Source organism: Scardinius erythrophthalmus (assembly GCF_964197995.2).
Source record: "Scardinius erythrophthalmus genome assembly, chromosome: 7".
Taxonomy (NCBI): domain Eukaryota; kingdom Metazoa; phylum Chordata; class Actinopteri; order Cypriniformes; family Leuciscidae; genus Scardinius; species Scardinius erythrophthalmus.
The window spans coordinates 43,880,695-43,900,413 of NC_138227.1; the positions used below are offsets into that span (position 1 = coordinate 43,880,695).

A 19,719-nucleotide genomic window follows, 5' to 3' on the forward strand; every position below is an offset into this window, starting at 1 on the left:
CCAGATTTTCTGTGAACGCACCCGTCTCATCAGCATCGATCAACACCATGGAGTACTCATAAAGTAATGGTTGATAAAGCACAATTACCTGTCGAGAAGAAATGTTGCAAGCTCTGACCTCCTAGCTCTTGAGGTTAACCGAGGAAGTGGAATATTTTCCACCATCACTCTTCGTTACTGCACGAACTTCAGGCGTGTGCATGTGATTGTAACGTGCGCGAGGGGGGAGTGGGATCTGTGGCGTGTGCACGACCTGTGATTGACAGTCAGATCTCACACCCCCCTGCGCTGATTGGACCCGATGATCCGGGAGCGGTGGATGTTTGCAAAACAAATAACACGCTCCAGGTGGAGTTAGAAGCTCTGTTTTTTTTTTCTAAAACCACCTTATTTATGTTGTTCTGTCGGATTATAGTGTTGATTTCACTGAATATGATCAAAATTTTTTTGCCGACGGCAGCTTTAACACTACAAAGAGAAGATCCTACACTGCTTTTTAACACCTGTGGGTGAGGCTCATATTTATACCATTGGTGTACAGTACATTTAACACCACTGATTTTGCTGTGCATAAATCCTGAAAACCTAAGATTAATTCACACAAGATAAAGATTGAACAGTGTGAAACATGGAAAAGCGTAACCCAAAGATTAACAATTTTAAGTGTGAAAAGCCCTACAGATTACTTGTTTGGCTTCCACTTTAACCACCCATGTTTTTGTCTCACTATTAGAGATTCTTTGCCCTGCTCAACTTCAGCTTGACAATGGCCAGTTCTGGCCAAGGAAACAGTGGTTCAAGGTTGGAGAAAACCAGACCTTTTCATGTCATGAAGGATTTGATTTGATTGGATCTGCTGAGCGGAACTGCACTCAGTGGGGTGGATGGACTGGTGCAACACCAGTGTGTGATGACCAGTGTAAGCATTTATATTCCTTTGTTTCCAAACAAATGCAGAACATACAAATGAAGTTGTGATTTGTTTTCTCTTACTTTCTTTTATAATATGCTACTCCCTCATATTCTTAACTGAAACATTCTGTTAGAGATTCAGGGGCCGTTTACACAACACAGTTTCAACTAAAAACTGAAAACTTTTTATGCGTATTGGCTGTTCATTTATACGACAACGGTGTTTTGTAAGGTAATGTACTCATGTGTGTGCGGGTTGCGGGAGAATAAAACGAATCACGGGACTCCCGCAAAATTGAAATTATATATATATATATATATATATATATATATATATATAAAGGAAAAATCTAAAAACAATTAAATTGTTATTCATCTGTTGCACAAAAGCAGCAAGAACAACTAAAACGAAAATAAAAACAGAGTTACAGAGTTTATATTTATAACATGCATTGTGCATTATAATATTGCGTTACTCCCTAAAAAAGTAACTAATTGCTTTACTTAGTTACTTTTTTAGAAAAGTAATGTTACATTACTTTTGTGTTAATTTTTATTTTATTTTTATCAAAAAAAAAAAATATATATATATATATATATATATATAAATGTGAATTAAATGCAAAGACATTTAAATGTAAAGTAAATGTAAAGACCCTTTCACACCAAAAGTAAAAAAAAGTTTAACACTTCCTTTACCAATAAAAAACAACCAAATACAATAACTACAATAACCATCATGTTTACACACACACACACACACACCCACACCACCTCTGCACTTCGATTTGTCTCAATATGGGGACAAAAGAGCTGTCAGTCAATACATGGGAAAACAAAGTAACTTGTGTTACTTATTTGAAAAAGTAACTCAGATATTTTGTTGTAAATTTAAAAAAAAATAATGCGTTACATTACTAGTTACTTGAAAAAGTAATCTGATTACGTAACTCAAGTTACTTGTAATGAGTGATTTTTCATAATTATTGAACAATGCATCATTTACCAAAAAATGCATAGTATATAAATGATAAATATATGTATCATGTGTTTTATTATTCCAGCTGAGGACTGCAAAAACCCAGGGGCTCCTCCAGGGGCCTTACGTTTTGGAGAACGCTTCCGTATTGGAGACCGAGTGCGGTATCTGTGTCAGTTAGGTCTGGATTTGCTCGGCCCCTCTGAAAGGCATTGTTTGGATTCAAGGGAATGGAGTGGGGCAGAACCACGCTGCTATGGTCAGTCAAGGACACAAACGTTTATTTACACAGTGCAGTGGGACTGCGGTGTATTCCAGAAACCAGGTTATGTGACAAGGGTTTAAGGGTAAGCAAGCAGATAACCTCAACTTTCGGTTCCAAAAACGGAGTTAACTTTCAGGGTATGTAAGTTGCCATAGCAACCTACTCTCTGAACATAACCTGCTCCGGAGCAGCTCATGATCCAGGGTTAGTTGACTTCAGAGGTGTTCAGGGTTAGTTGACTTCAGAGGTGTTCAGGGTTAGTTGACTTCAGAGGTGCTCAGGGTTAGTTGACTTCAGAGGTGCTCAGGGTTAGTTGACTTCAGAGGTGTTCAGGGTTAGTTTACTTCAGTGGTGTTCAGAGTTAGTTTAATTCAGGGGTGTTCAGGGTTAGTTTACTTCAGAGGTGTTCAGGGTTAGTTGACTTCAGAGGTGTTCAGAGAGAGTTTACTTCAGAGGTGTTCAGGGTTAGTTGACTTCAGAGGTGTTCAGGGTTAGTTTACTTCAGTGGTGTTCAGGGTTAGTTTACTTCAGAGGTGTTCAGGGTTAGTTGACTTCAGAGGTGTTCAGGGTTAGTTTACTTCAGAGGTGTTCAGGGTTAGTTGACTTCAGAGGTGTTCAGGGTTAGTTGATTTCAGAGGTGTTAGCTTAAAGGAAGTTGGCGATATGCATGTAAATGTAAATTGATAAGTATGTAAATCAGCATTTAAAGAAGAAGAAAGTAGTAGTATGACACGCTTTTTCTTAGCATCCATTTCCATGGTGACTCGTCGATTCGTCGCTCTGTTGAGAATGTCTGGTGTGTTAACCATGAACATACTCTTACTTACACCCAGATGCGTTTTTGGAACCAGCATACCTCGAGTAAGCAAGGTTTGGTTTAATCAACCGAGAGTTCAGGGTATGTTTGACAGTGAGATAACCTTGCTTTCTGGAATACACCCCTGATTCAATGTAATCACAGAGAATGTCTAATATGGCGAGAAGTTTCACTCTCAGTAAACTTCCGGCTTCTGAACTGGTTGCAGTTCCTCTCTGATTCCACATGAGGGCGCTCACAGGACAGAATGAATGGAGATCTATGGCGCTATACCAATAAAAATCATACTTTTCTCAGGATATAATTTTTTGTCTAGTAATTTGAATGTTGTATTCAAAAGGAGATGCCAATAAGTTACACATTGCTGGGTGTTCGATTTTTTTGAGTCACTTATTTGCTTTAAAAGGTATTTTAAAGTGTCAATGACGTCATACACATCGTACGACCAGAGATGCTGCTTCACGGCAATCCTTCAGTCACTTTGGTGCGTTCGCGCTCTGCACTTTCTTTTCACTCGAGGCATGGACAACACAGCTGACACAGGTAAACACACAACACAGCTGACACAGGTAAACACACAACACAGCTGACACAGGTAAACACACGTGCTAGAAGAGTTTTTGTTTTGTTTGTTTCTGGTCCTGCTTCGGATGCCACGATGCCATCAAGCGGTATCTCTGGTCGTAATCAGTCCTTCACTGACCAATCAGCGTTCATTAGCAGAATGCTAGCGTGTTATGGGCAACAACAACTCAACCTGTAAGAAATCGAAAGGACATAAGTACTCGTTCATTCAACTTTCGACCTAAAACCCATGTTGAACTTGCAAAATCTACAATCAGATTTGAGATTTATCAACGGCAATCGGGTGAAAGAGACACATTTAGCTGTTCTAGCCCCATTGACTCCCATTCATTTTGCACTCATGGCGATCGCCCCCAGTGGAACTCTGGTGGTACTACAACCAAAATTCGGTACAATAGGACTTGATAGGGAGTGGACAGGCTCTCTGTAGACGGGCTCTGGTAAACATTAATTTTTTTTTTTTTTTAGCCCAGTACTCATTTGATCAACCAGATACCGTTGCTCAGGCCTTTGGAGGATCTCTGACCGCAGTTATGGATGTGTCACACCCTAACTTTAAAAAAAAAGGTGAAACCAGAACTTTTTGAAAACATCATTTTCTTGTACACAAGTAAGAAACATTAACCTTTACTACATTTTTTACTACAGGGCAAAATTTGGGTAGGACTGTCAGGGTTGAAGAAGGTCGGCTGAATGTCTTCATCCTTATGGACACATCAGGAAGCATTTCAAAGGATAATTTTCAGGCAGCAAAAACTGCCATTATTGAACTTGTCCGTAAGGTTTGTATTTCTATAACTTGGAAAAATTAAAAGGCAAAGCAAATTACAAAATTACAAAAATGTATTAAAAATGTTTTTACAATTACAAAAAGCTGTCAATTAAACATGTTAATATACTTATTTAAAATAAAACGTTTGACTCATTTAATAGGAATGTGTTCTCTAAAACAACTAGATGTAGATGGCCAAAGACCAAAGGCTCGTACCATAATGGTAGTTGAACAAACTCAGGGTTAGAGGAATAGTTTGATTTGACATAAGTCAGGCTTTATGCTGTCTTCACATGCTATTGGAATTATCGTAAATATAAGAGTTTCCTAGTCAGGAATTGGACATGAATGCCCTCTCAAGTCGTACTACTGGGAAATTGAAATCTGAGTTTCCGAGTTGGGCAGGCAATAAACTTTAAACATGGCAGAGAGAAGAACGACTGCTGCTGTGACTGGTATACTTTATTACTTTTTTCCACAACAGCTACACCGTCTTGTCTTGACGATAAGTTAGTGCATACTTACATTTATGAATAATCATTTAAAGCATATTGTATGTTTCATACATAGAAAAAAAATATATATATTTTTAATAAAAAAAATTCCAGCAAGCTGATTATCTAGATGTTGCAGTGATTGATGGTTGGCGCAGTGAATATAGTTGTCAATGAATGGGATGCATTTTATTAAAACTTAAATATCTTCAAAAAAATTTGACTTTAATAAGATTTCACCAATAAATAGACAAGAATACATTGGGTGTCCACCGTGATTTCTATTCTTTCAGACAACAAATCATATGAATGCGATGGGAATAACCCATTTATAGTCACCACTCAACAGACTGGTTTGTATGGTTGTGGTTTTCTATAAAATAAATAGTAACATAAACATGAATATACATAATAATAATGATAAATTACAACAATTTAACATATTAGCAATAATACAGCACAATAAAATAAGATTAATGATTAAATTAAATTAAATTACTAATTCTAAAGCATAAAACAGCCATCATGTGTTTGAATCAAAATAAATTCTTGTGCAAAAATAAATTGCTGTGCAATTTTGTTCATCTTCCAGCTGGATAGCTATGAAGTCCACATGAAGTTTGAGATAATCTCATATGCCAGTGAGCCCAAAGAAATAGTGTCCATTACAAGCTTCGAGAGTCAAGATGTGCAGTATATCTTGAGGAAATTAGAGGAGTTTAGCTACGAAAGTATGTTCATTGTACAAATGTTTGTTTTTAAAATTTTGAGCCATGTGTTTTACTACATCTTTATTGTAGCTTTCTAACTCCAGTTTCCAGTTTTATGTAATTAATTTAAATTTCATTTCAGGCCATGAAAGTAAGAGAGGCACCAATCTGTATAAAGCCCTAGAAAGGGTGTACAGTCAGCTTGCTTTCCTCAGGGAGACCAAAAGAAATCAGTTCAATGACACTCAGAACGTCGTTATCATTGCAACTGATGGTAAGACTGACCAATATGAGAAGAGTAAGGCTAAAGGGTGGCTTTACTTTTGTGTCTGACCTGGGACATTGACATACACACACACACACACACACACACACACACACACACACACACACACACACACACACACACATTTCTGTAGATGTGGCAGTCTATGGCAGTGCTTCTCTAGGAAGACAAAGCAAAATGCAGTAATGGGGGTCTACAAGGACCAGGGCTCATACATTTGTCAGCTACATACTGTGTCAACAAGGATGCCTCATTTCAGAAAAATAACCATTTCATTCAAATGTAAGAAATGTACGCCTCACAAGGAATAACAATCAGTTTTATAATGGTCATTTTTCTGAAATGAATCATCCTCAATGATGTATGTGACTGACAAATGTGACCATTGGAGGGCACAGCCTTTAAAATGAGACACAGCTGTAGGATATGTTGAACCCTAACGAATCATCCCGATAGCAAAGCGACAAATCTTGAGAGGATCACGATTTGCTTTACGGCACGATGTCACATACATCAACAACATATGAAGCAGCCTCTCTGGAAGACACTAGCACGCATTTCAGACGCGAATCATGGTAGAGTCGACAAAGAAAACGAAGAAAGCGCGGTCGGAAGACTGCAGAGACGACTCTGCATGAGTGGTATTTACGACAGTAACGTTAAATACAAGTACTCCACAGCGACTCTAGGGGGCGCTGTTTTAGAAAAACGGAAACTGAAGAATGTGTCTTTAAAGCTGCACTGTGTGATTTTTAGCGGCATCTAGTGGTGAGGTTGCGAATTGCACCCAACAGAAGTTACGGTGGTCGACAGGAAATGATGTCGTCGTCGGAGACAGTTAATCAATGAGGTTTCTTTACAAAGATAAAGTAAGAAATTAGGTTTACTTAATTACTCAGTAAAACGGTATGTTATTGCGAATATTATTGTTACTTGTTCATCATTGTGTCAGCGTTTTATTTGCTTACTTTAGCTCGCGTTTTTGCACGAAGAACAACATAGTGACGAAACGCGTTTGTCCGTTCCTGTAGAAACATGTCGATGTAAGGGGACCAGTGTGTGTAGATAGAAATGGCTTATTCTAAGGTAATAAAAACATAATGGTTCATTAAGTAAGGACTTTATACACCCTGTGACTTTCTTACTTATGGGAAACATAAAAAAGGGGGATTTCCAAACATCTATTGACTCCACTGACTTTTTATATATAACATTTTTCAAAATATCTCCTTTTTATTGTTTCACAAATCATTCATAAAATATCATATTTTGTGTTGTGAGTAAACGACAACAGAATTTTCATTTTAAATAAACTATAACATTGCATATTTAACCACTGTACAAGCCCTCAATATTCCTAAATATAAGCTCATCATTATTGCAGATACTGTATGTTAAAAAAGTAATAACCAGCATTTTAAGCTCAAAGGTTGTGAATAATTCTGAAGCTCATTTATTGATGTACTAATTTTGCTTTTGTTTTTGTGTATATCCAGGCCACTCGAATATGGGACCCAACCCACAAACCATGTTAGCTAAGATCCGGAACTTATTCGGCTACAAACCCAGCAGTGTAGACCACACACATGAGGAGCTCCTGGGTTCGTCTCGTAAAAGTTTACATGTCTTACCCTGTCAGACTCATTTTGATATTAACCCTGTTTTTCCTTTCATGTAATAATTGCTCAAATTTCAGTTTATTTCGAATCATTATAACTGGACAAATATCTTGTTGTCTGAGGAGGGGTGGGTTTTCAGTCCCACTCCCACAAAATTCTGTCCAGCTCCCATCCACTTCTTCAAAAGTATGTTAGAATTTATCCGCTCACATCATCAGCACAACAGCGCACGCTATGAGTGAAGTGATCAGTCTCTTAAAGGGCCCACCGCACAATAATGTGATGCATGCAAATACATAGTTTTGGCCTTTACACCACCCAGAAAAACCAACATGTACAGGACACGGATATTCATTTCTGCTCCCGTAGGATTCTGTCTTACTCCAGTGCCATATGCTATTCTTTTTCAAAACCTCTGACTCCACCCATTCATGTGGAGGGAGGGGGATGGGGGGAGGGGGGTATGGTACGACCGTTTGATTGACGAACTTACTGTCCAATGATTCTAGGTGGTCTTGGAAATGATTGGCTGGAGTTTTTCGAGTCCTGCCCGTTCCACAGATGATTAAATTGCTTAATTTTCATTTCAGTACTTCTAACTCAGTGGCTGTAAGTGGGTTAGGAATAGGATTTCAAGTGATTTTGAAAAAATCGACAAAAAAGAGAATCACATACCCCACCTTTAATCATATCAGGTGTTTACATGAAGGATTTTCAATCAGATTGAGCAATTGGCAGATTGGATCACATTGTGAAATAAGTTTATTTCTCCAAAAAACGTTGGACACAATTATTGGCACTCCTAGATTTTTTTTTATGAGTAAAATATCTCTGAAGTATATTCCCATTATTATATTTACATTTTTGCAACACCAGGGTGGCTATGAGCATGAAATTGTCTAGCTATGACATCTTGTTTCATAGGAGTTTACATATGAGGAAACACAAAGGCCAAATTCCCTTAATCATCCATCACAATGAGTAAAACCAAAGAATATAGTTCTGATGTGCAGCAAAAGATTGTTGAGCTTCACAAAATAGAAAGTGGCTGTAAGAAAATAGGAAATTCTCATTTCCACCATCAGGGCAATAATTAAGAAGTTCCAATCAACTAAAGATTTTACAAATCTGCCTGGAAAAGGACGTGTGTCTATATCATCCTAATGCAAGAGTTTGAGTGGCCAAAGACTGAATTCCAGAAATTAGTTAAGTCTTGGGGTCAGAAAGCCTAAAAAAATGATCAAACAACCCCTACATCCCCACATGTTGATTGAGAGGGTTTAAAAAAAAAAAAAAAAAAAAAAATCCTCCTCGCTCATCAAAAAACAAACTCTAGCATATTCATTTGTCAGACACGACTGGAACTTCAAAAGTGACCAGATTCTATGGTCAGATGAAACTGAAAAAGATATATAGTTTTTTGGAAGCAAACCCACCAGATGGGTTTGGTGAAAACAGGAATAAAAAGTACCCCATGTCCACAGTTAAATATAAATATAAATATACTGTTGGATCTTTTGAGGGCCTTTTTTTTTTTTTTTTAGCTGGAGGTCCTGGACATCTTGTTCAGAATGATACATGGTATCATGGATTCTAGCAAATACCAACAGATAAAAAAATCTAAACCTAACTGCCTCTGCTGCAAATCTTATAACGGGTCGTGGTTGGATCTTTGATCAGGATAATAATCCAAAATAAACATCAACATCAACACAGAACTGTGTCATTGAGCATAATATGAAGCTTCTGTCAAAACCATCCCAATCCCCTGACCTGATCACTATAGAAAATTAGTGGGGTGAACGGAAGAGTAGAAACAACAACATGGAGCCGGGAATCTGAAGGATCTGGAGAGATTCTTTATGGAGGAGCTGTTATCTTGGCAAAAGGATGTTACATAAAATAAAAAGATTTATTGGAAACAATAAAAGGTTGCCAATAATTATAGCCAACTTGTTTTGGAGAAAATAATTTACTTCATAATATGATTTACTCCTCACTTTCAATTATTTTCCTGCAATGAAATGTTAGATTTTTTGCCTATTTTTTTTTAATGAAATATCAAATGGATAAACAATGCAGATTTATTTTTACAGCCATATTTGATCATATTTACCAGGGGTGCCAATAATTCTGACCACAAATGTAGGTAGTGTAAGCAAGCCAGTTAATCATACGTTATTTCCTTGTGGGTGTATTTTGTGAAGGCCTTGATCCAAGGTGTCAAAAAATACAGCCTAATGATTTTTTTCTTAGTTTCACCAGTTGTGTGCATTTATATGTTTCACAGATGTGTATGTGTTTGCTGTCCAAGGAAATGTTAACAAGAAAGATCTTTCAAGCATTGCCTCTTCCAAAAAAGATGAGCTGCATATTTTTATTTTAGAGGACTATAAACATCTGGGATCTGTGTTCAACCGAATGATCAGTAAGTAATCAGATATCAGAGAACCTCTAGGGTTCCCCAGTTGAAATCGTTGTCCAGAGACTCTGACAAATTAATATGTTTATTTTCAGTTTCAATCTGAATATCTTTCTCCAGATACATTGTTTCAAAGCAGCTTTACTGATAATAGTGTCGTACTGATATTAGTGCCTTACTGTACAATTCAGGTGATTCTGCTGTGACTAAGTGTGGAGTGGCACGAGAGCAAGAGGGAGAGGAAAAGAAGCCTGAAACCACTTACACCAGACCTTGGCATGTCGATGTTCTCTGGGTTGGTAAATTCATATCAAGAGTTTAACAATTTAATAAAACTTGAGATAAAAACTTCTATAAAAGCACTGCTTTCAGATGGTAGATCATATTTTACTTTTTTTTTTTTTTTTTTTTTTTGTCATCCAGGGAGCTAAAACATGCAGAGGGACTCTAGTGACTAAGAGCATGGTATTGACAGCTGCACACTGCTTTATAAAGGTGAATACAGATGAATCTGTATCAACTGCCAGTTCTGCTGACATAACAGTTCACCATGGTAAGAATTGTTGCTTTTGTCAACAATGTTATGGAATAATGTTATGGACTCATGCTACTCAGAGAGAATCTCTTATAAAGTCAGCTAAAAATCAAAGCCAAATCGAAGAAAGTTTATGAAAGAATAATTTTTTATTTATTATGTGCATCAATGAATTAGACCAGGAACAGTAAATTGGGTCAATTGAATTTATGTTGATTTTATCTTGTCATGCACAGACGCTAAACTACATGTACTTTGCTTCAATTCTCCTACAAAGGTAATGGTGAAGTTAAAGCCATGGAGTTGATTCTTCATCCACTGTTTAATGTGAAAGGCCTTAAGCACAAGAATGTAAATGAGTTTTATGATTACGACATTGCTCTGGTTAGGATGAGAGAAAACATTACGATATCTTTGAAGGCAAGGTAAGATTCAAATACCCTTTCCCTTGGATATATATTCTGTTTTTTTTTTTTTTTTTTTTTTTTTATCTTAAATATGTGCTATGAATAAATAGAGAGTGCTTATAAACAGCTGCTGAGATGGTATTCTCAGTTGAAACGGAGTAAAGACTTGGACCAGAAACAGTATTAAATATGTCATGGCTTAACAAGCAGACTACCTTGGAGTTCTGTCTTGCCAATTAATGCATTACATCTATACCTTTCTACACAGGCCCATTTGTTTACCTTGTACCAAATCATCAAACCGGGCTCTCAGAATGGATCCAGACTCTACATGTGACGCGCACAGTGAGTATTTATGAAATTCAATTCATATATTGTTATGAAGATCTACAGTGAATAACATCAAAGTTAAAAACATACTCAAACACATAATCTTTAGCTAAAAGATAAAAAATGATTCTATGGTGAAATGAATGTTTGTGTGCATGACCAGAGAGATCCCTGCTCCACCTGGAAGAGACTCCGGCTCACTTCATCAGACAGGGAACTCGTCGATCAGACACCCACATACATAGTGGTGCAAAGGTGAGTGCTGTCCTTACAAAATTACAACACTTTAATATGTGCTGTGCCTTTATTAGATAATGCAGTGTATATGAGTCAGAAAACAACAGGGAGGAGGAGAGAGGGGGGGGGGGGACCTTGAGCCGGGACTCAAACTCAGGTCATCTAAGATATATATGCATTATACACTCACAGGCCACTTCATTAAGTACATCAAGTAAACATTCCTCAGAGACTTTGGTTCATATTGACATGATCACATCACACAGTTGCTGATTTGTCGGCTGCAAATCCATGATGCAAATCTTCCGTGTCAGCACATGCCAAAAGGCCTCTTTTGGATTGAGATCTGGTGACTGTGGGGGCCATTCGAGTTGAGTGAACTCATTTTCGTGTTCAAGAAACCAGTTTCCCTCACACCACAGCCTGAACCGTTGATACAAGGCAGGATGAATCTATGCTTTCATGTTGTTGACACCAAATTCTGACCCTACTATCTAAATGTTGCAGCAGAAATCGAGATTAGCAGACCAGGCAACGGTTTTCCAATCTTCCATTCTCAGGTTTTATTCAGTGAATTGTAGCCTCAGTTTCCTGTTCTCATCTGGCACCAGTTTGCCTTCTGCTGCTTTAGTCCATCTGCTTCAAGGTTCCACATGTTGTGCGTTCAGAGCGGATCTTCTGCAGACCTTGGTTGTAATGAGTGTTACTATTGTAACTCAAATCAGTCAGGCCATTCACCTCTGACCTCTGGCATCAACAAAGCATTTTCACCCACAGAACTGCTGCTCACTATTTTCTCTCTCTGTAAACCCTAGAGATGGTTGTGCATAAAAATCCCAGTAGATCAGCAGTTTCTGAAATACTCAGATCAGCCCATCTGGCACCAACAACCATGCCACGTTCAAAGTCGCAGCACCAGGTCAGAAGGAGATTATAGTTTCAGTGAGGTTAGGGTTAGGCATCCAACAGCTCTGAAACTGCTTGCCTGGGGCTGCCAGTCTGAAAAGGCTATGGCTCTGCAGATGATATGTCTTAGAGCGGTTTTATTGGCAAAAACATTCAACATATGCAAAGAATATGTGTTGACCCTTCTTCTTCGTAACCTCTGCAATTCGCTCTGGTGTGCTGGATATCATCTTCTAGGCCAAATCCTGACTTATGGTGATCAATTCTTACATTATTAGTGCTTGAAGTTGATCACAATTTATGTACTTCTACTTGTCCAGTCACCTTTTGAGGATTGACCACAGGTTCTCTATGTGTTACGATCTCCCCTTTTTACGTCTAGGTATTAAGGGAAAATGTAACAAAGAGATGAGAGAGACCATGGGAAACTTCTCATCTCCAGCCCCAGCTCAGGAAAGAACACTGCCAACCAAAGGTCAAACTGAAGCGTAATTTATTAAAACAGGGAAAAAAAGGGAACAAAAGCTCCAGGAGGGCGCAAGGCCAAAATAATAAACAAAAAGATTCTAACTAAATTTTAATCTTCTAAATGACCAATAAAAACAAGAAAATGAAAAGAAAAACAGCAAAAATTTCCTGTCTCCCTCTTACTCAGAAAAACAGGAGAAAAAGATAATTACAAAGAAAAATGGCACCCACTTCCCTACAGGTTTCCAAATAACTCAACTAACAAAAGACTTAACAACTTGAACTGTCAGCACAAAAAAAAAGGTATACCAGTGCAGGTTCTTAGCAAAAACTAGTGATGGCAATTTCAAAATACTGCTTCATGAAGCTTTGAAGCCTTTAAAAATCTTTTGCTCCGAATCAATGGTCCGGAGCATGTATCAAACTGCCAGAGTCACGTGATTTCAGTAAACAAGGCTTCATTACATCATAACTGTTTCGAAACACTTTGAAATTTCAATGGTTCACAGCTGGGGGCGATGATCTCTGTCAACCCATTAATAAGAGGAGTCACTGAGAACAAATTAACAAGTGTCTGTGGGTTTTACCTGATCTCTGATTGGTTTTATACATTTTTAGACGTTTTAATTAGACTTTTATTTTAATTAAAATGAATAATGGTAGTTAATAGTCTTATTGGCCTGTTTAGCTGAGCCATTAATAGAACAAACAAAACAAACTCTGACAATTGATAAAATAACATAGACACTTGACAATCTTATTAGATGATTAGATAATTGCATTTGAAAGATTTTACTTTCAATAAAAAAATTGCAATATATTTGTAAAAGGTGTTTTTATGCATGTTCGGCCCTGTTTTTTGTTGCATTTACACTGTTCTGACCACTAGGGGTTACCGTGGAGACGGGTGTCAGATTGTTTCGAAGCCTTAACATAATTCGGCATATTTGCTTCAACTGTTTCAGTGTTTCACTAAGCCTTGATCTGCCCACCACTAGCAAAAACCAGTCCAATACCTTCAATTCAATTAACAGTTAATATTAACTGATTTAAAAGAAACAAAAAAACAACATTGGCAAATGATCTGGGGCAGAAGAGAAGAGGTCCACATGGGGAGGGGAAAAACCTCCAAGTCTCTCTGCTTGCTGTGTGGCTTTAGGGTGCTTTTAGTGCTGGCCCTCTTCTTGCAGGAACCAATGAATGCCAGATGACCATCAGTAAATGAGGTACAGGTGTCAGCACCTGAAGAGCATAAGCATAGAGAGAAAATAGAGAGGGAAAAATGCAAAAGCAACAATACACAAATATACATAGCAATGACCTTAACATATGCACAATACGAAAAACAATACGTCCTTAGACGTAACATATAGGATGAAGATCCCAGGGAGTTGCCAGGAACTCTGAGCCACTTCATTATCACTTTTGCCTTGTGACATGATGCTCCATCATGCTGGAAAATGCACGGATCATCACCAAATTTCTTCTGAGTCAAGTCAAGTCAAGTCAAGTTTATTTATATAGCGCTTTTCACAACACAGGTTGTATCAAAGCAGCTTCACAGTAATAAATTAGAACAATACATCAATGTTTGTTTCTAGTGGAACGTCTACGTTTGGTAATGCTGATCAATAGTATCGTTGATTGATTAATTCAATTAAATATCCCCAAATATCCCCAACTGAGCAAGCCAAAGGCAACAGTGGCAAGGAACCGAAAAACTCCATCAGGTGACCTAATGGAGAAAAAAAAACCTTGGGAGAACCCGGGCTCAGTCGGGGGCCAGTTCTCCTCTGGCGTTTATGAACTAGAGGTCAGATTTAACTGTAGGATTAAAAGTATTATATGAATGCCTGGCTGAAGAGATGCGTCTTTAATCTAGTTTTAAACTGGGAGAGCGAGTCTGAGCAACGAACAGTATCCGGAAGACTATTCCAGAGTTTTGGTGCTAAATGTGAAAATGCTCTCCCTCCTTTGGTGGACCTAGATATCCTAGGTATGACCAAAAGCCTCGAATTTAGTGACCTTAAAGAGCGCGATGGATTATAGGGCGATAGAAGATCCGTTAAATAGACTGGAGCTAAGCCGTTTAGGGCTTTATAAGTCAGTAGCAATACCTTGTAATTAATACGGGACTTTATAGGTAACCAATGTAGAGATGATAAAATCGGTGTTATATGATCATATTTTCTTGATCTAGTTAGAACTCTAGCGGCGGCATTTTGGACTAACTGTAGCTTGTTTATTGAGGATGCAGGACAACCGGCTAATAACGCATTACAGTAATCTAGTCTCGAGGTCATGAATGCATGAACTAACTTTTCTGCATCAGAAACAGATAGCATATTACGTAGCTTAGCAATGTTTCTAAGGTGGAAAAAGGCTGTTCTTGTAACATATGAAATATGATTTTCAAAAGACAGGTTGCAGTCTAATATAACACCCAGGTCTTTTACTGTAGAGGATGAAGTAACAGGACATCCTACTATGTTAAAGTTGTATTGTGAGAGGTTTTGTGGGTGGTTTTTTGAACCGATAAGTAGTACCTCTGTCTTGTCTGGATTTAATAAAAGAAAATTATGCGTCATCCAATCTTTTATATCTTTAACACACTCTGTCAATTTGGATAATTTAGCGTTTTCATCTGGCCGTGATGAAATATAGATTTGAGTGTCATCAGCATAACAATGGAAACTAATTCCATGTTTCCTTATAATATTTCCAAGTGGCAGCATATATATTGAGAATAATAGAGGGCCTAACACAGATCCCTGCGGCACTCCATAGTTTACTGGAGTTATGATAGATTTTTCTCCATTTAAATAAACAAATCGGGTCACTGGGAGAAGTTTCTCTTACAGGACGTTTTGATACCATTCTTTATTAAACAGCGTTTTTGGGTAGAATTGTGAAAGCGCCCACTCCCTCAGATGAAAAGCAACCCAACACATGGATGGCCTAAGGATTTTTCGCTGTTGGAATGACACGGGACTCATGGTAGCATTCACCTTTTCTTCTCCAGACAATCTATTTTCCACATGTCCCAAACAAAGTGAGCTTCATCTTAGAAAATAACTTTAGTCTTCTGCTGTCCAAACCTTGTACCTCCTGCAGAATTTCAGTCTGTTCTTGATGTTTGTTATGGAGAAAAGTTGCTTCTTTGCTGATCTTCTGGACACCAGGCCGTGACACGATTCCGTAGCCATTTACTCTTTCTGGACACTCTGGGACATCCCGAAACATTCTTCACTACAGTCTCTCCTTGAAGTTCTCGATGATCCGGTAAATGGTTCTTTCAGGTGCAATATTTTTTGCAGCAATTTCCTTGCATGTGAGGCCATATTGATGCAAAGCGATGATGGCTACAAGTCTTTTTTTTTGGAGGCAACCATTGCTTACACAAGAACACAATGATTAGAAACACTTCTTTCCTTCCTTTAATGCAATCAGTTTGCTCTCATAATTCAATCAGAATGATAGACGGATTTTACCTGACTTGTACATGTTCACACTTTCTCATGAGCTATTGATATGATTAGTGAAATGATGTTAGATGCCAGGGTCAAAAAAACAAACAGACATATTTTGTTTTTTTTGTGATAAAGTGAAGCTTTTTGTAGTTATTTGAAATGCATCTGATCCCTCCGCACAATAATCTAGAAACAATGTTCATCAAAACAGCAAAAACTGAAGCAGCAAACTTCAGTTTTGCAGTGAATTCTTTGCTCAGAAATTGTCACTGCCCAATCTTCTGGTCACAGCTGTACATAAACCAACAATTAAAACAGGAAGACAGGAAGAACACATCCTTTGTGAATAGACTTGTTGGACTGAAGGACAGTGATAGACTTGTATTCAATAAAATGGAAATAAAACAAACAATAATTCACTTGTAATGTGATTACTTGTGATCCATTTGATTAATTAATCAGTGCATCCTATAATTTAGTCGATTATGTATATCATGATTTAAAACTTTCTTCCACAGAGAGGTGAATGCTTAAAGAAAGCAAGATCCACCTTCCCTGCAAACAGCAGTGCATCACTGTCAGAAGTGATAACAGACCGGTTCATGTGCACTGGAGGAACAGAGACAATCAGACATGAAATGACTTGCAAAGGTTTGATTGAAGAAAATGTTATATATATCTTCATATCTGCACACTGAGATGACACATAATGAGTGCAATTCTTTGCAGGGGATTCTGGAGGAGCTCTCTTTCTGCGTAAGAGGATGCGATATTTTCAAGTGAGTGCTTTGTAGTTTATTTTCAAGTTTCTTTCGCCTTGATAAAGAGAGAGATCCCGAGGTGGAAGTTAAAGTGCACAGCAAAAAACAAAAGTTATTCTTTTTTTTTTTTTTGGTCTTAATAATGCTTTTTCTTGAGTCCGAATAATGTAAGATAATATTACGTGTTTTTAAAGAATATGTCTTGATATCACTGGCAAATAATAAGACATTTCTAGGATGAATTTCCACCTCATATTTAAATACTTCCAATATTACAATATACACAATATTTATCACCAGGATAAGTGAATTAGAGAGATCAATGTCCATAAGTGTGAATATGTACAGTAGTGGCAAAAAGTGATGTCTGGAGCAGATATTTGTTTTTAATGACCCTACAAGTTTGTTTAAACCATCAAAATATGAGAAGGAAAAAAATTAATTATATATATGTGTGTGTGTGTATATGTATATATATGTATGTATATGTTTTATTTTTTAAATATGAGGGAAGAGCAAATAACTAAACTTTAAGGTATTTATCTGACAAAAGTTTTTGGCAAAAAAGGCAAACTTCAGCTACGGGTTTTATTTTGATATGCAAAAATGCATAGAAAAAAAAAAGCTCTTGTGGAAATGCTTACACTGACTACAACATAACCAATTATTAATATTTCTTTGGTTCTCACTTGTTTTTGCATGCGTTCATAATTTCTTTGTATGACAGTCTGGCAAAAAAATTATGTTATATTTTGAATAAGTACTTACTGTGTAACTATTTAAAAAGTATGTTCTATATAGTATGAATGTAATCCAGACTGACTTCATCCCCCATGTTGTCATGTGACCTGCCAGCGTCAGTTGCGTCGTTTTACTGCCACTCATAAATCTTCTCCTGTGGCCTCAATCTCACCGGAACTAGTAGGTCATCAGGGTACTTTTTGCCTAATCTTTTATGAGTACTGTGAGTTCGGACATAGGCTACTTTTGTCAAATACTATTTTTTTGCTTACTATATAGAAGGGAAGTATGCTATTTGCTATGCACTGGTATGCAAACCCTAACCCTAAGCACTGATTTTTCTCGTCATTACAGTTCAGTGCAGGCGTCTTCTTGCAGCATATCTTTGTGTGACAGAGGAAACTCTGTTTTGACTCTTTTGCACATTTTCTAAGCTCTTCACTAGTGTCAGCTAGAAAAATACCATCATATGCACATACATACGATGAGCACATTAAGCCCGGTTCACAGCATTGTTTTGAATGTTTTGCTTTTATGACACGCAAAATGTCATAAAAGCTTTTCCTTTTTGTTTTGTCTTTAAGTTTGCCGTTAAAAATGACAGTGTGAACGCTAAGAGAACCAGGACTAAATGTATATATAAAAAAAAAAATTATTCGTCCAGACCAAAAGTTCCAAGAGAACCAAACTACAATTGCGAACAAACCCTAAAACTAAACAGGGGTGCGTTTCCTGAAAGCATTGTTAGCCAACTATGGCCGCAAGTTCCGTCATTATCAGCATAGTTCAACAAGTCTGTGTTTCCCGAAACTATATTTATGACGCACACTAGGAAGCAGCATCGCAAAGTTGTGTGTTTGGATGACAGCTCTCAACCTGTGGTAAGAAGCAGAGTTTCTTGTTTACATGATATGTGGACTTAACCTAAAAAATCCTTATCTTGAGCAAAATAAGCAAGCTGACATTCAGTATATATCGATTTTATTTAGAATATATACAAATGTAATTTTCATCTTTTAGTTTGCCGAGATTTAAAGCATCGTTTTTGAAGAGTGAGCATGTGCATGCTCTAGTCTAGTACGTAAGAACTATGATTGAATCTGGAAATAACAAAGCAAAATAACTAGAGACATAGTTCTCAGATGTAATTTATAGCAAAACTTTTAGCATTAATTCGATCTCAAATGGATTCATTAAAATAAGTTATTACTGAACAACAAATTTGCGACAATACGGTTTTGGGAAACAGTCGTGACTAGCAAGTTGATTTCTTCAACGATGCATCATACTATGGTAAGTTAAGCAGCGAGTTACATCGTTGTTCAGGAAACACACCCCAGAGCAAAACTCTTGACTTCTCAAATCATTTGACTTCTGTTATTCTCCCACAGGTGGCAGTCATTAGCTGGGGCACTAAGCAGACATGTGACTCAAGGACCGCTGTCAGAGATAACCGGCCTCTAGACGCCCGGGACTTCCACATCAGTGTGTTCACAGTGATGCCCTGGCTCAAGCAGCACCTTTACAAGGAGCTGGAATTTCGTCCTTAGCATAGCGGAGCCGACTGAAACATAGGAATGCATAAGAAACTATGCAGATTTGACAGATTCCTGAATGTTTTCAGAGTGCATGGTCTGTGAGTGAGATGACATTGCAGACATGCTTTTGTCAAAGGATTTTATCGGTTCAAGATAAATAAAAACAGATTATCTCATTTATGACTTTTTTTTTATAATCCCAATTGGAAGATTGTTTGTATTAGGTAAATGGTTGAAAGGAGACAATACTAATTTAATGTTCCATCGGGACCATTACCATTAAAGATGATTGACATTTAGCATAGAGTTTGGGTTGGTGGTATAGATCTGTTCTGGGCAAGAACTCCCAGTCCATCAATGCAGTGTAGAATGGATAAGAACAGCGATAAAACCCCTGCTAAACAACCCAAACAACAAAAAGTATTACAGATATCATTAGTGCTATTGATGACAATAATGTAATGG

The 19,719-nt window shown here is 37.5% G+C and overlaps 1 protein-coding gene across 2 annotated transcripts in view; it reads left to right on the top strand.

The window, feature by feature from the left end:
* LOC308692999 (complement C2) overlaps positions 1–19,429 on the top strand; it is a 57,318-nt gene extending 37,889 nt beyond the window's left edge. Inside the window, exons 4-19 of one of the 2 annotated variants that reach the window (XM_081369681.1) lie at positions 734–919; positions 1,977–2,150; positions 4,027–4,125; positions 4,207–4,340; positions 5,417–5,555; positions 5,677–5,808; positions 7,317–7,421; positions 9,730–9,867; positions 10,053–10,156; positions 10,285–10,414; positions 10,674–10,821; positions 11,072–11,148; positions 11,297–11,388; positions 16,733–16,865; positions 16,944–16,993; positions 19,108–19,429. In XM_081369681.1, the coding sequence (XP_081225807.1) occupies positions 734–919; positions 1,977–2,150; positions 4,027–4,125; positions 4,207–4,340; positions 5,417–5,555; positions 5,677–5,808; positions 7,317–7,421; positions 9,730–9,867; positions 10,053–10,156; positions 10,285–10,414; positions 10,674–10,821; positions 11,072–11,148; positions 11,297–11,388; positions 16,733–16,865; positions 16,944–16,993; positions 19,108–19,266 (2,000 nt within the window). In that variant the 3' untranslated portion in view covers positions 19,267–19,429. The remainder of the gene's footprint in view (positions 1–733; positions 920–1,976; positions 2,151–4,026; positions 4,126–4,206; positions 4,341–5,416; positions 5,556–5,676; positions 5,809–7,316; positions 7,422–9,729; positions 9,868–10,052; positions 10,157–10,284; positions 10,415–10,673; positions 10,822–11,071; positions 11,149–11,296; positions 11,389–16,732; positions 16,866–16,943; positions 16,994–19,107) is intronic. The other variant, XM_081369682.1, reaches the window with a different exon arrangement.
* The last annotated feature ends 290 nt before the right edge of the window (positions 19,430–19,719 follow it).